Source organism: Monopterus albus, unplaced genomic scaffold (assembly GCF_001952655.1).
Source record: "Monopterus albus unplaced genomic scaffold, M_albus_1.0 scaffold38.1, whole genome shotgun sequence".
NCBI classification, from domain to species: domain Eukaryota; kingdom Metazoa; phylum Chordata; class Actinopteri; order Synbranchiformes; family Synbranchidae; genus Monopterus; species Monopterus albus.
The window spans coordinates 3,110,123-3,124,306 of NW_018127918.1; the positions used below are offsets into that span (position 1 = coordinate 3,110,123).

The 14,184-nt window shown below is 40.3% G+C and overlaps 2 protein-coding genes across 9 annotated transcripts in view; both read left to right on the forward strand.

Annotated features, from left to right (window-relative positions):
- LOC109959351 (N-acetyltransferase 9-like) overlaps nt 1-14,184 on the forward strand; it is a 561,041-nt gene that overhangs the window by 512,898 nt on the left and 33,959 nt on the right. The gene's annotated exons all lie outside the window — the stretch shown is intronic.
- Nucleotides 1-14,184, forward strand: part of gria4b (glutamate receptor, ionotropic, AMPA 4b) — an 84,803-nt gene that overhangs the window by 47,253 nt on the left and 23,366 nt on the right. For 7 of the 8 annotated variants that reach the window (XR_002274824.1, XR_002274825.1, XR_002274826.1 and 4 more), the window contains 5 exons: nt 484-651; nt 1,302-1,406; nt 2,524-2,634; nt 8,174-8,380; nt 13,695-14,068. Coding sequence is in view for 5 of the 8 variants with exons in the window: in XM_020598580.1 (XP_020454236.1) it covers nt 484-651; nt 1,302-1,406; nt 2,524-2,634; nt 8,174-8,380; nt 13,695-14,068 (965 nt within the window). In the remaining 3 variants the exon portion in view is untranslated. Of the gene's footprint in view, nt 1-483; nt 652-1,301; nt 1,407-2,523; nt 2,635-3,893; nt 7,666-8,173; nt 8,381-13,694; nt 14,069-14,184 lie in introns of those variants that run through there. The other variant, XM_020598584.1, reaches the window with a different exon arrangement.

The window sequence follows — 14,184 nt, forward strand, 5'->3', positions numbered from 1 at the left end:
GAAAGAGTGATTTTTGTAAATGCAAATAATCAGAGGCAACACAGATCTTCAGGTCAAAGATATATTAGGGGAAGTTGGGAGACTTACCCTGTGGGGAATATGCTCTTCTCTTCTCGCCTTCTCCACCTTTCCATTCTCAGACAATAATGAGAAGAGTAAAAGTGCTGCCTCTCTGCAAGAGCTATGCCTTTACAGCATACTGCTTGGCCCTGCAGAAACTCTACATGCTCTCAGAGGGAGGCTTATGCAGGTTATTTTAAATGAGATCTGACCAGCAACTATTGCACTACATTTTGTCTAGTGAGTCAGAAATACAATACTGGGTTTTTACTTCCTTTTAATAAATCTAAGAGGCCAAACTTAAACCATAATTGCTACTGCACTGATGCTGTTTTTTTTTTTTGTTTTTGTTTTTCTTGCTGAAAAACCATGTTCAGAAACCCACTGTGTCTACATCTTCAATCACCTTCTCCTGTCTCTTAGTACACCTCAGCACTGACATACGATGGGGTGATGGTGATGGCCGAGGCCTTCAGGAACCTGCGCAGGCAGAAGGTGGACATTTTCAGACGGAGAAATGCTGGGGACTGTCTCGCAAACCCTGCTGCCCCGTGGAACCAGGGAATCGATATGGAGCGTACTCTCAAACAAGTAAGAAGAGAGGGTGATTAAAATGAAATGCAAGGTGTCCCCCTGCTTGTGGGATTTATCGTGAGCTAGGCTGATGGTGTCCTGACTCCAGCTCTATACTTAAAACACTGACATTAATTGATGTTGTCTCATCTCAAGATACATTTATAGTTGACATGAGGGGATAACCCCTTAATTCAGGATTAAACTTTAAGTTCTGGAGGGAATCTTATTTTTTGAAATGCTGAACTGTTCCTTTAAATCCCTCAAAAAGTTTGGTGTATATTTGAAAGCTGACTGGTTGAATGGACTTCTCTACCTCTACTTACCTTCTTATAGTTTTCTTTATAAATTCCATCTAAATGTAAGAAAATAAGATGTTTACTATTTTACTTATTTTCCCAACTTTAAGGATCCTACTGAACAAAATGTCACTGAAATACATTGTTGTTTTCTTTGTTTTTAGTGATTTGCTTTCGTCACTATAAAGCACCTTGTGAAGCGTTTGTTTATTACAAACATTTTTGGTAGAAAATTGACCTAGCCAGATTTTAATATCAAGCAGTTTTTCCTTCAGCTTTTCAGTTATAAATAAATTCCTAATATTTGCTGTTTGTTACATGTATTTCATCACTGAAAGTATATATTTGCATATTCTCATCCGTGTGCAGGTCAGGCTGCAGGGATTAACAGGTAATGTCCAATTTGACCACTATGGGCGCAGGGTCAACTACACTATGGACGTGTTTGAACTGAAGAATAATGGACCCAGACGGGTAAAACCTCACACCGCACTGCTTTCATTTGTGTTATGGATGAATATTTGTCCAGATCAAGTCAGTAGCTGACACAATATATCCTTGATATGATCAGAGATATAGTATGTGCAACCCCTGTCACGTGCAGTGTCCTGGGGCTGGGATGTTACAATATATGCAGTGTTGGATTTTTCTGTTAGCGGAAGCAGGAGTCCAGCATCACTTCTGGTATAAGAGGATGGATGTGTGAAGATGAAACTCAGGGAAAATGGGAGAAAAGAGAGAGTGAGTACTTGTGAGAGTGATGGTGAGAGAGTGAAATTAAATGAAATGGAGAGTAATCAAGGTGTTGCGGGGGGTGGGCTGGGTGTTTAGAGGAAGCAAAGAGGTGCTCCCACCAATCAAAAGCTGCTTTGGCTTGTCTGCGTGTTCACAGTCAGGGTCCTGTCAAAACACGGTGTGTGTGTGTATGTGCACCTCTGTGGGTTCCTCAGTTATCCTGATGCCCCAGCACACAGGAGGTATTAACCAATCACAGCTCCTCATGCCTTCTGGCTTCCCACTAGCAGCAGCCAACTAGCAGCCAGCTGTTTCACTCAGTATCTGCACTTTCTCACTGACTTACAGCTGCTTATGGTTGCTGTCGATGCTACTGTCTAGTAGAAGGTCAGTGTATCAATCTGAGTTGTTATTGATTTATAGATGCATATTGGCTTTTTATTAAAAATCAAATATTGCTCAAGCCGACCTGCCTCTTGCCCAATGTCAGCTGGGATTGGCTCCAGCCCTCCCATGACCCTCTTCAGGACAAGCGGTATAGATAATGGATGGACGAATAGATATCACTCAAGCAGTGCCATTTATCTTGCATTTTTCAGAAGTCAGAAGATGCTGAACTTTTGACCACAATATATCTGTCTGCCAGTTCCAGTCAGTCAGTAATGTCAGCTGAACAAAAAATAGCTTTTGACAAAAAGAAGCAACAACACTGATCTCAAAACCGGCATCTTCCAGTAGAGTGTTTCATCTACACAAAACAAAATGGGTCCACCCACCAAAATGGTGGCATATATCAGCACATACACATGAGCACATGCACACTATGAGATAGACTCATAATTCCTTTTCCGTACAGATTGGCTACTGGAACGATGCAGACAAACTGGTGCTGATCCAGGACTCTCCACTGCTTCCAAATGACACTTCTGGCATGGAGAACCGCACTGTTGTAGTTACTACCATCATGGTAAGAGACCGGCATGTGCTCACCAACACACACATTCATGCATGCACTCATATTCTTAGCCATTTGTAATGCCAGTAGACTTTATTAGCTAGTGTTGCTGCTGGCTCCACTGAACATATTACTTAAGCAGAGCTGGGGCCTGAGGTACAGTGACTACATACATTCTACTTCCAACATGAAAACCTGCATTTAAATCCCTAACACTCCCTAACCTGACATGGTGGACAGCTGCACTGTAATGTCCTGTGGATATGTCTCTTTTTTTTTAAAGCACTTTACTAGTATTATTGCATTACTCTCTGTCTTTAAGCTCTAGCGTGGTTAACAGTTATTTCCAATTAACCTTGTATTCCTGGGTAATTTGTCTTATTTGGTGCTGTATTTTTGTATTACTTTCTATGCAGACATTATGTACTGTGTTGAATCTGCAGTAGAATTGGATTTTTTTAAGTTGTGTAAAAAAAATTAGTGGTTCTGGTGCTGGCCTTAAGAGCAAAGAACAAAGGCTTCTCCAGCATTTTGCATTATTACTGCAAAAAATCCTTTGTAAAGTGGGTAGCAATACCAGTATCACCTCAGCTGCACAGTATACAGAGGCAAACAACAAGATGTGTTGTGTTTGACAAAATAATCTCAATTTAAAGGTCCACCAACGTAACCAAATAGCCAACATCACATCACACATAAATCCTTATGAAGTGATGATGTTTGCAAAGGATGCATATTATCATTTTCAGAAACCTTTTCTACCCTAGAAGGCCTGCATGTTGTGTACGATGAGCGGCAAGAGTTCAGGGATCACACAATCGTTCTGAAAAGAGAAATACATTATCAGTTCAGTTCATCATGAGATTCTTAACGAAAGGGGCTTTCATTTTATTACTTCAATAAGAGCTTCAATAAACCATCATACAACTCCAGAATCAACTAGTGTCACTTTTATTGCAACAATAATCGTCTCAACAAGTAAACAGCTCTGTAATCAGCTGCCAGTATTGAGGCTTTTGTTCTTACTGCACAGATAAAGGAGTTCAGAAATGAGTTCCATACAGCTGCAACATCAACCAAAGCACTTTACACTGAGGATAGAAAGGAATGGCCTTTGCATGGCATGTGACTCACTGGCTGTAACACTGACTCTGACATAGATGACTAGATTAGAGCAGCCAGATGTTGAGCATACATGTAACAACTGAGTGGAGGAGAGAAGGAGGTGGGAATGGAGAGTCACAGCTCAGCACAATCCTCCCTCTTTTCAGCCCCTGATGAGGAACCCCATTTTAAGAAACTGAGCCCCCAGTTGGACGCAAGCGGGATATGAAAGCTCTTAATGGCAGAGTGATGGACACAGCAACACAAGCCAAAATGAAGCCCTAAAGACACTGGGCAAGAGGAGACACGACAACTATGTTAATGGGAATCTGAACAAGAAATGGAGCCACTCGAGAGGAAAATGAAATGCAAATGGAGGGGAAAAGACTATGTCTTTTTTAAGGATGGTGCTTGTGGATGGACACCTATTGAAGCAAAATGGGTCCCCAACTCCTAACAGCGCAGTATCTGTTTACTAGCATAAACAAGCTCCCACTACACCTGTTTGTGTTAGATTTATACATTGTCATGCCCGGTGTGTTTGTGTGGCCAGTCACAGCTTGAACCTCATCACGGGTTTGAATTAGTAATTTCTGCAGAAATCTATACACTGAACTATAAAGTGAGGTGGTGTCATAATGTGAATATACATTATGTATAACTGAATTCCTGTTTGCTCTAAATTTGCTCTTCTCTGACTACCTGCTCTACTTTACAGTATGTTACACATTCAGAGGGCTTCCTGTAAGCCTTAAAACAGCTTAGAAAGACTAATGCTCCCATAATCACCAAATTCATATCCATCATACTTTTATGCAGCATGATTTCATAGTTACAATGTGACTGCTGCTTTTTACTCCTGCTTTTAATGTGTGTTTGGTGTGTTCATGAGAGTATTGCTTGTTTAGCATGAACCTAATGAAGTGTGCCAGGGTTATATTACGTCCAGGTCGCTTCTGTGTTTTAAGCAGCAGTTTGGGAAATAGGCTGGTTTGTCATCAAGCATAGGCTAGTTGCCCCCTAGTTTCAGTACTGGATTAAGCTAAGATGGTTTTATCCCACACCTGCCTTGTTAGTGAAGGCACAGCAGTGGACTCAGCATCAGCTTTGTCATCGGACTGTAGATTTGGACCTAGACAAAGTATAAAGTGTAAAGACTAACATGCTCTAAGTTAGGCTAGCAAATAAATGGAATTATTTTACTGAAGTGTAGTAACACTGTGTGTTACTACACTTGTGTTGACCTGATACTGGGAAACTCCTTGAGAATTGTTTGTAAGTTATGGACTAGAGATCAAACTGTATGAAAATTTTATATCAAGATTATAGTGACCAAAATTTGCATGGTTATCAGTATTATCACGGTGTCATTAAAATTAGCTGGAAAATATTTAAGGAGTACTGATACTGATAAGGTACTAAAGTAATTATATTGTGGTTTTAGATCAAAAAACACAAGTGAAAGTAGCAGCACTATGCACTTTTTTGTAGAGGAGGACAAGGAACCATTAGCATTACTGGGTTTGCTCTCTTATTATAAAAACTAAAATACGACCACACTTCAGACTTAGTTCTCTTAGAAGGCTGAAAAATCTCTGGACTGCTGACATTGTGTTCTGCCATGTTGTCAAAATAAACGTGCGATGCATGCTGCGCCTGCATCTGGCTGACTGGAACAACATGGAGCTGACATCCTGTGGGGTCCAGACATCCAACCTTTTTCTCTGGTCAGGAGCTTCAGGTAGTGACTGAAATAATGAAACCAGAAATACAAGCAGCTGAGGTTCCTACGTAGGGTGGCCTGGCTCACCCATAGAAATAGGTTAAGGAACTCATACATCTGGAGGGAACTCTGAGTAGAGTGGATCTCCTCTGTGTTGAAATGAGCCACTTGAGGGCTTTGAGCATCTGATCAACATCCCATCTGGGTGCTTTCCTTTGGAGGTTGTCCTGACATGTTCAACTAGTAGGAGAACCCAGAATATATCCAGACCTTGCTGGAGGGCATATCTCATCTGGCCTGGGATCTCCTTGAGACTGCCCAGGAAAAGCCTGAAAATGTTGCTGGGGAGACGGACCAGCATCTATTCTTCTTAGCCTGCTGCTGCTTTGCCCTGGTCCTGAAAAAGCAGCCTAGTGTGTGAAATCAGAATACCACAGACTAAAATAAACACAGCAAGCAGATAGGTCAGGATTATACTCTGCAATATGAGTGCTGGTTTGTTTCTGGGGCTCTAAGCAAAATGTGATTAAGATAGCATCTGTACTCTGCTGTGTGTCTGTTAAACTGTGCACAGAGTGAGGAAGGAACAAGGAGTCAGGTGGGGCATATAGCCGCTGGCCTCCTATTGCATTAATCCATCCATGCTTTTCATGCTCTTAATCTGCAATGATCAGAGTGTAGTAACTACAGTGTGCAGAAGTCCACTATGATGTATACTTTATAGTTAATGACAAAACATTCATCTTTATGTGAGTTTGTTATTACTGTAGCCTGTCAACTTATCTTGCACATATTCATGTGCCATGATGTATCATAACCCACTAGTAAAGAAAAAAAAAGGAAGAACTAAGTAAAGAAACCATTCTGTTGTGTATTTTCTGCAAAAACTGAGCTTAATTTCTTGTTAAAATTACAAATTGTTATACTGACTTTTTTGTGCAATAGTAGTTCTTATATTTTGACATGAAACTGCTAAATTGCACCATAATTTTTGTTATACAGTTGCATTATGTTTTGCTGCAGGTTCAGCCATGCATTTGCATACAGTACTCTCCCCGCTGATGAGTCTTTGGTTTACCTTTCTTTGGCTTGCGGCAATGTCAAGCAAACACAACTTGAGAGTAAATTGCTTCCGTTCTCAATATGCAATAGGCTGCCTTCCATGACAAAAGTAATTTGTTTGGAAATATGAGCACAGAAGCCAGATGAGGTTTACATTTAATCATTTTTTGAGCAACAGTGAATGTAATGATTGTACTGTACCACAGGTCATAGTCAGACTGATGTAGCCATCTCTGATTACTTTAAGCGTTTAAGTCGAGTCAGGCTTGTTTTAGGAATTAAGTAATTCAGTCTGACTGCAGCTCATTTCTCACTTCCTTCAGCATTATGTCTGCCTCCATTTCTGCTTAGTCACACTGTCCTTCTTTCTCTTTGAGTCTGTGTGTCATACAGTATATCCACATTAGCACTGATGATTTTTCCTGCCTGTGTTCTGTATCTATAGCATGAGTACACATGCATCCCTTTCTGTTGTACAACAATAAATTATTTTTGTTTTTTACCCTCCCACTTCACAACTCTAATCAGTTCCTATATCTTCAAGTGAAAACCAAATTTTATCGCAAAAGATTTCTCTCAAAACCAAAAAGGGCAACCTCAGAGATAAAGCCAGGAGTTTACCTGTTATTTAAAGACCTCATCTGGGGAAGCATGGATGTTGCTACAAATTTCACAGCAAATCAGTAGTTTGGACCAAATTGATTAACATTACTATGGCTAAGTGCTCGGTATCAAATGTGGTGTCTCAGTGGTTAGCACAAAGGTCCTATCTTGTGATGGCTGTAAGTTCAAACCCCAGCTCGACATACTTGTAGATACAGTAGGTACTGCATGACTTCCAAGGAAAGAAACAAGAATAGCACCAATCTGATTTAAGTCATTTTGTTTTACGGTAGCTGGAGATGATTTTTTTTTTTATCTTATCAAGCAGAACTGTTTTCACTTAAATTTGATGGGGTATTTTTGCTGTTTGCTACTGAAGTGAATTCATTTTTTGACAAATTTAGCAGCTGTTTTGTCCCAGTGTGCAGTAACAAAAGATGTACAGGCTAAATACCTCTAATTCACACCTCAGACTGGCATCTTCATTGCGGTGGCACCTCTGACTCCTGGATATGGTAGTATTTAGAGCCAGCTGCCATATACAACTGCAGTTTTAAATTGTTTTATGATAAAACAAATGTTTTCCATCTTCAGCACTGAAAAAATTTCTTGTGCCATTATCTTGTAAACATGTTTAAAATAAATAATTATTATCGAATGTTTGGGGCCTAACAAAAACCTTCAAAACAAAAACATTTAAAGCTTACATTGCTTACATCCATGTTTGCAATCTTGTAATTCTCTTCTGCTGCATTTCTGTTTCTAGGGATGTTAGTGCCATCAAATGTTTTTCAGTGAAATACCATGAAATTGCTTTCATGCTTTTAATCCACATTAATGGGGATTCACTCATTCAACCATTGCTCTTTAAGCACTCATAGTGGCCAAAAACTTTACAGAGTACCATAAAAATTTGACCCTGGTTGATATTAATGAGCTACAGCTCCTGTTCATCATTCTGTTTTTTGTTTTTGCGTTGATGAGCCATTGTGTGAGCCCTCATGCCTGTGTGTCTGTCTGTCTTATGGTTTGGTTCACTGGTTATGGTCCCTTGTGTAGGAGGGTCCCTATGTGATGCTTAAGAAGAACTGGGGGATATACGAGGGCAATGAGCAGTTTGAGGGATACTGTGTGGACCTGGCCTCAGAGATTGCCAAACACATCGGCATCAAGTATAAGATCTCCATTGTCCCCGATGGAAAGTATGGTGCCAGGGACCAAGTGACAAAGATCTGGAATGGCATGGTCGGGGAGCTGGTGTACGGGGTAAGAACTTTGTTTTCATTCTTTGGATGACAAAAAGTGATTCTTTTCCCATTTTCCTTGAGCACTATTTTGGACAGAAATTTCATTTAAGCTGGCTCAATACGTTTAAACTTTTATGCTGTCAGCAAGATTCATGATGGTGCTTAGAGACAGTTCTGTCTTTTTCCAATCTATTAGCACTTACTGTACATATAGAGGCTTCAGAACCTCTGGCCGGAGGTTCAGAAGTGTGAAATGCAGGACCTCTAGACTGAAAAACTCTTTCTTTCCCTCTGCCATCAGACTCCTAAACAGTTGACAGGAGTTTATTACCAGGAAATACTGTACATAATGTACTGTTTACATTCTGTTTGCACATGCATAATTGCACATTGACTGTTGACTACTGCTGTCGACTGTTGACCCATGCAGCATACATTCTCTTATTATATTCTTATATATTTTTATTATATCTCTGCATTTGCTGCTTAAAGTATCTTAGATTTTGTGTTACTTATTCATCATTATATTTCTTTTGTATTTTGTGGCATTCATGTGGACGGCAAAGTAAGAATTTCATTGTACAGGGAAACACATTTCCTAACTGTGCACATGACAAATAAACACTTTGACTTTAGAGCTCTTGGCTTCTGAAAAAGTTGGTTTTCAAATTTCTCAAAGCTGGAAATGACCAGAAATTACTCATCAAAGTTGACTTTATTCATTCAGACTGTAAGCAAGCTATAGTAAACAGAACAATCATGTGAACCACAATAAAGACAGGTAGACAATATATTACAATTCTACACTTGTTAAATAGCTTCACAAATTAAAGGTGGCATTATGGCCAACTCTCAAAAAAGCAGTGGTCTACACAAACATACAGTCTTATGCAAAAGTTTAGGCACCCCTTGATAAATAACAGATTTTGGTGATTTTTTATTTGAACAGATGTTAACACAGTTTCTCTTGGAAATGGAAAAAATGCACAATATTTTCTGCAAACAGTGATGCATAGTTACTTCTTATGCCATAAATTGAACAAAAATAAAAAATAAAAACATGATTATGGCATGGTGCAAAAGTTTGGGCACCCTACACAATCAGTACTTAGTAACACCTCCTCTGGCAGATATCACAGCTTGCAAACGCTTTTCATAGCCAGCTAAAAGTCTTTCAATTCTTGTACTTGGGATCTTCTCCCATTCTTCCTTGCAAAAGGCTTCTAGTTCTGTAATATTCTTTGGTCGTCTTGCATGCACAGCTCTTTTAAGATCTACCCACAAATTTTCAATGATGTTTAAATCAGGGGACTGTGATGGCCATTCCAAAACCTTCAGCCTGCGTCTCTTGAGGTATTCCATAGTGGATTTCGAGGTATGTTTAGGATCATTGTCCTGTTGTAGAAGCCATCCTCTTTTCAGCTTCAGCTTTTTTACAGATGGTGTGATGTTTGCTTCCAGAATTTGCTGGTATTTAGTGGAATCCATTCTTCCCTCCACCCGTGCAATGTTTCCTGTGCCACTGGCTGCAACACAACCCCAGAGCATGATAGATCCACCCCCATGCTTAATAGTTGGCAAGGTGTTCTTTTCATGAAATGCTGCTCCTTTTTTTCTCCAAACATGCCTTTGCTGATTGTGTCCAAAGAGTTCTATTTTAACTTCATCAGTCCACAGCACTTGTTTCCAAAACGCATCGGGCTTCTGTAGATGTCCTGTTGCATACTTCAGATGTTGGATTTTATGATGGGGACGCAGATAAGGTTTTCTTCTGCTGACTCTTCCATGAAGGCCTTGTCTGTGCAAGCATCGCTGCACAGTGGAACGGTGCACCACCACTCCTGAGTCTGCTAAATCTTCCTGCAGGTTTTTTGCAGTCAAATGGGGGTTTTGATTTGTCTTTCTGACCAGCATACGAGCAGTTCTGTCCGAGAGTTTTCTTGGTCTTCCAGATCTCATCTTGACCTCCACAGTTCCCCTGATCTGCCATCTCTTAATTACATTTCTTACTGTGGAAACTGCAAGCTGACAACGCTTTGCTATCTTCTTGTAGCCTTCTCCTGCATTGTGGGCGTCAATAACTTTCATTTTCAGGGTCTTACACAGCTGCTTAGAGGAACCCATGGTTGCTGGGTGTCCACAAGTGTGTGCACAAGGTTTGAAGAGTCAAAGTATTTGTACAGCTTTGAAATTGGCATTTACCAATGACAGCTGTTGCTGTGCATCAGATCTAACGAGCTGATTAAGGTCTGATACCTTGTGAGAGACTTTGAGACTCTGGAACTCTTAGGGTGCCCAAACTTTTGCACCATGCCATAATAATGTTTTTATTTTTTATTTTTGTTCAATTTATGGCATAAGAAGTAACTATGCATCACTGTTTGCAGAAAATATTGTGCATTTTTTCCATTTCCAGGAGAAACTGTGTTAACATCTGTTCAAATAAAAAATCACCAAAATCTGTTATTTATCAAGGGGTGCCTAAACTTTTGCATAAGACTGTATAGCGACTGGAGGGAAACTTTCCTGTACTCTGCTACTGTAGCTCACATGCTAATTATAGCATGATGTACATTCCCACACCACTAATTCCATTAGTACAACATGGAATTCATTCTTACTCACCACTCTGCTTTTTATTAGCCATGTAACCAGCATGAGTTTAATAATGGCAGACTGAAAATCTCAGTTGCATGTATTGCTGGGAAATATATGCCTTTTAAAATTCCTGTAGCTAGTCAGGGAGGGCCAGGCTGCAGCACCAGGTCCCATTCACAATGAATAGCAGCCCATCGTTCTCTCAGCTTTTTAGTGAATGTGCATGAACAGCCTGTTAGTCTTATTTTATCACTGTTAAACTGCCATCAGTGGAGCAACCTTTTCTACAGATGTTTCAAATTAAACACCTTCTAGGAACTGGCCCTTTGAACCACTGGGAGGCTTTTAATGTGAAACGTCTGTGCAGTGTTAAGGGTATTGGCAGTAGCTTAACCACAGTTTCATAGGTGGGTATGAGACAGCTGTCAATGTAAGGCCGTACATCAAGATTCTGTACATTTCTCAGAATGTATCAAGACAGCAGGTGAACATGGACGATGTTGTCAAGGCCTGCAGTTAAAGTAAATAATTGCCCAGGGCCAATATTTGATCAATAATCATAAGTTTTATAACACATAAAATACTCTACATGTCTTGTTGTTTAGATACTGTAATTACACCCATCTGAGATGAAACTAAACCGACTGGCAGTCTCTGGTGGTAATAATATGGACAGGAAGAATTGAATTAGTGTAACATTAGGTTTTGGAAGAGTTAAAGAGGAGAGGCAGAGGTGTACGGCTTGTTAAAGAATCAGTGAGATGACAAGTTGATTTAGGGGTGAGATAGCTGTCTGCTGCTAACCTTGCTGTGGGATCAGAGACGATGCAAAAATGTGATCTGGGATGATGCTCAGATATCAGAGCCACATCAAAGTGAAGAAAGAGGCATATTTTGGGGGAGAAAAATATTGAAAACCCTTCAAAGTGAAGCTGTTTACCCCTTATGTATTTAGGTTCAATAACGGTTTAAGTAAAAAATCCAAAAAATGTTCTTCATCAATAAATGTCTGACATTTTACTGTGTTTGTATGACCCACAGTAGTAATTTGTTTAAAATATGCAGTTCTTTGGACAAAAAAGAGAACCACAGTGTTTCCGGTTTTGTTTTTTTGTGATGCCGCGAATGGCATTTACACAAAGTGGCATTTTTCTCGCCTGCACCTCTTTGGTACTGCAGTGACTCATCGTCAAGTCGGCTGCAGTTCGGGATGTGTCAGGACTGATCAAGCTGTACAGCGCACTTCTGGTGTGAAGACTAACCAAGTTGTTTAAAAGCACGGGAACAAAAAGTGCAGCTGTGCTATTTGCTGTTTTCATCTTTTTAACAAGCAGTGCGAATGGAAACACATCCTCTCCAAAAGTGTTGCTTTGACTGGAAAAAAATACTTTTAACATAAACCCTAGGAAGAGAAAAACATAGGTATGGACATCATGCTCTGTCTAAGTACAGCTGTCATGTTTTACACTACTTTCATTCATCTGCCTTTCAAAGTCTGTTATTATTTTGAAATATTGAAGTGTTGCATATTTACCTTTTGAGATTAACCAAAGCTGTTTGAAAATTAGGAAACGTGAATAATTGAAGTCATATTGTATGGTGGATTCAAAAAATGCTGAATTTTTTACAATATTACTTGGAGCTTACTTTAAGGGTCAAAGTATAAAGGTTTATGAATAAAAACAAGATCTGGGGCAAAGCTCAGGTGAGACAGAATGCACAGACTCAGTGGAAGATTCTCATAAGTCCAGTAATGCCAGGATCTGTGTGAGTGTGTGTATAACCAGAACTGAACTATAGAGTGTGTGTGACTGGGGGCACAAGCGAAACTGCAGCGTTCATGGGAACATCTGAGGACATGGAAGCTCTCAGCATTTTCTCATCTTTGACTGCTTAGAGGCCATTCAGTTCTTCCTGGCTCCCTGAAAAGCCCTGCACTACCACAAAACCCTGCCTCCTTTTAACCTGCCAAGTATTTTAGTACACACTAAATGCCCGAAGGCTGTCATCTTAGTGCAGTTTTCTGAGGATGAACTTAAGACTCTTTCATTTTCTTTCCCTCGCTTGTTTTCTTTTTTCTTACCTCCTAAAGTGTCAGATGGCCTTAATGAAACTTTAAATTCTTGCTGGTGTTAAGGCCTTTGCTCCCAGTCCAAGCAGACAAGGTCATGAGTGTTGCTAAATTGCTAACTGTAATCTGTTTGTGGATTTTCAACAAGCCAGTATGCACTTCTCCACAGCTGCAGACCTCAGAGGTGTCTGTATTCCATTTTTGCCTTTCTATGCTGTAAGCATATTTTTCGTACACATTATTTTATCCTCCCTGCTGATTCTTCCAATTTCAGCTAAGCCTCTCAGACTCAAAGGGGGTTTCAGAATTTCTTTTGATTTCTTTTTTTTTCCTGTCTCTGTCTTAACTTGATCACACTGAGATGCATTCAGCCGCCGTCCTAACTTGATCAGTCAGAGATTTGATCAGTCAAGGGAGAAATTCAGATAAGATAACACAAACTGAAAAAGAAGAAATGGGGTAATTGTTATGTTTTCTGATGGCTGGGCTGTTGGCCTTCAGAATATCAGATCTGTGACTAAGTGGTGTTCGACTGTTGTATGGCACAGCTCAGAGATGATCCATAATTTGCATCTGTTTATATGCCATCATTTATATGTAGAATTATTCTCAGAGAGGCTCATTTGACAGCTAATCAAATTCCTCTTCATCCAAATCCCCACAGAAAGCGGAGATCGCTGTGGCCCCTTTGACTATCACGTTGGTCCGGGAGGAGGTGATTGATTTCTCCAAGCCTTTCATGTCACTGGGCATTTCCATCATGATCAAGAAGCCCCAGAAATCCAAACCAGGGGTGTTCTCTTTCCTGGACCCTTTGGCCTACGAGATCTGGATGTGCATTGTGTTTGCCTATATTGGTGTGAGCGTGGTGCTCTTCCTGGTCAGCCGCTTCAGCCCGTACGAATGGCACACTGAGGAGCCTGAAGAGGGCACCGACAGTCCGCCAAATGACCAGCCCCCCAATGAGTTTGGCATCTTCAACTCCCTCTGGTTCTCCCTGGGCGCCTTTATGCAGCAGGGCTGTGATATCTCCCCCAGGTAAGCCAGACTTTGATTTAACTGTCAAAGAAGTTGCTCAATATTTGCTACAAAGTTTCGCTGATGCTCCTTTAGCTTTTTTCTTCAGGTGGGGAGAGGCATTACATGACCTCTGT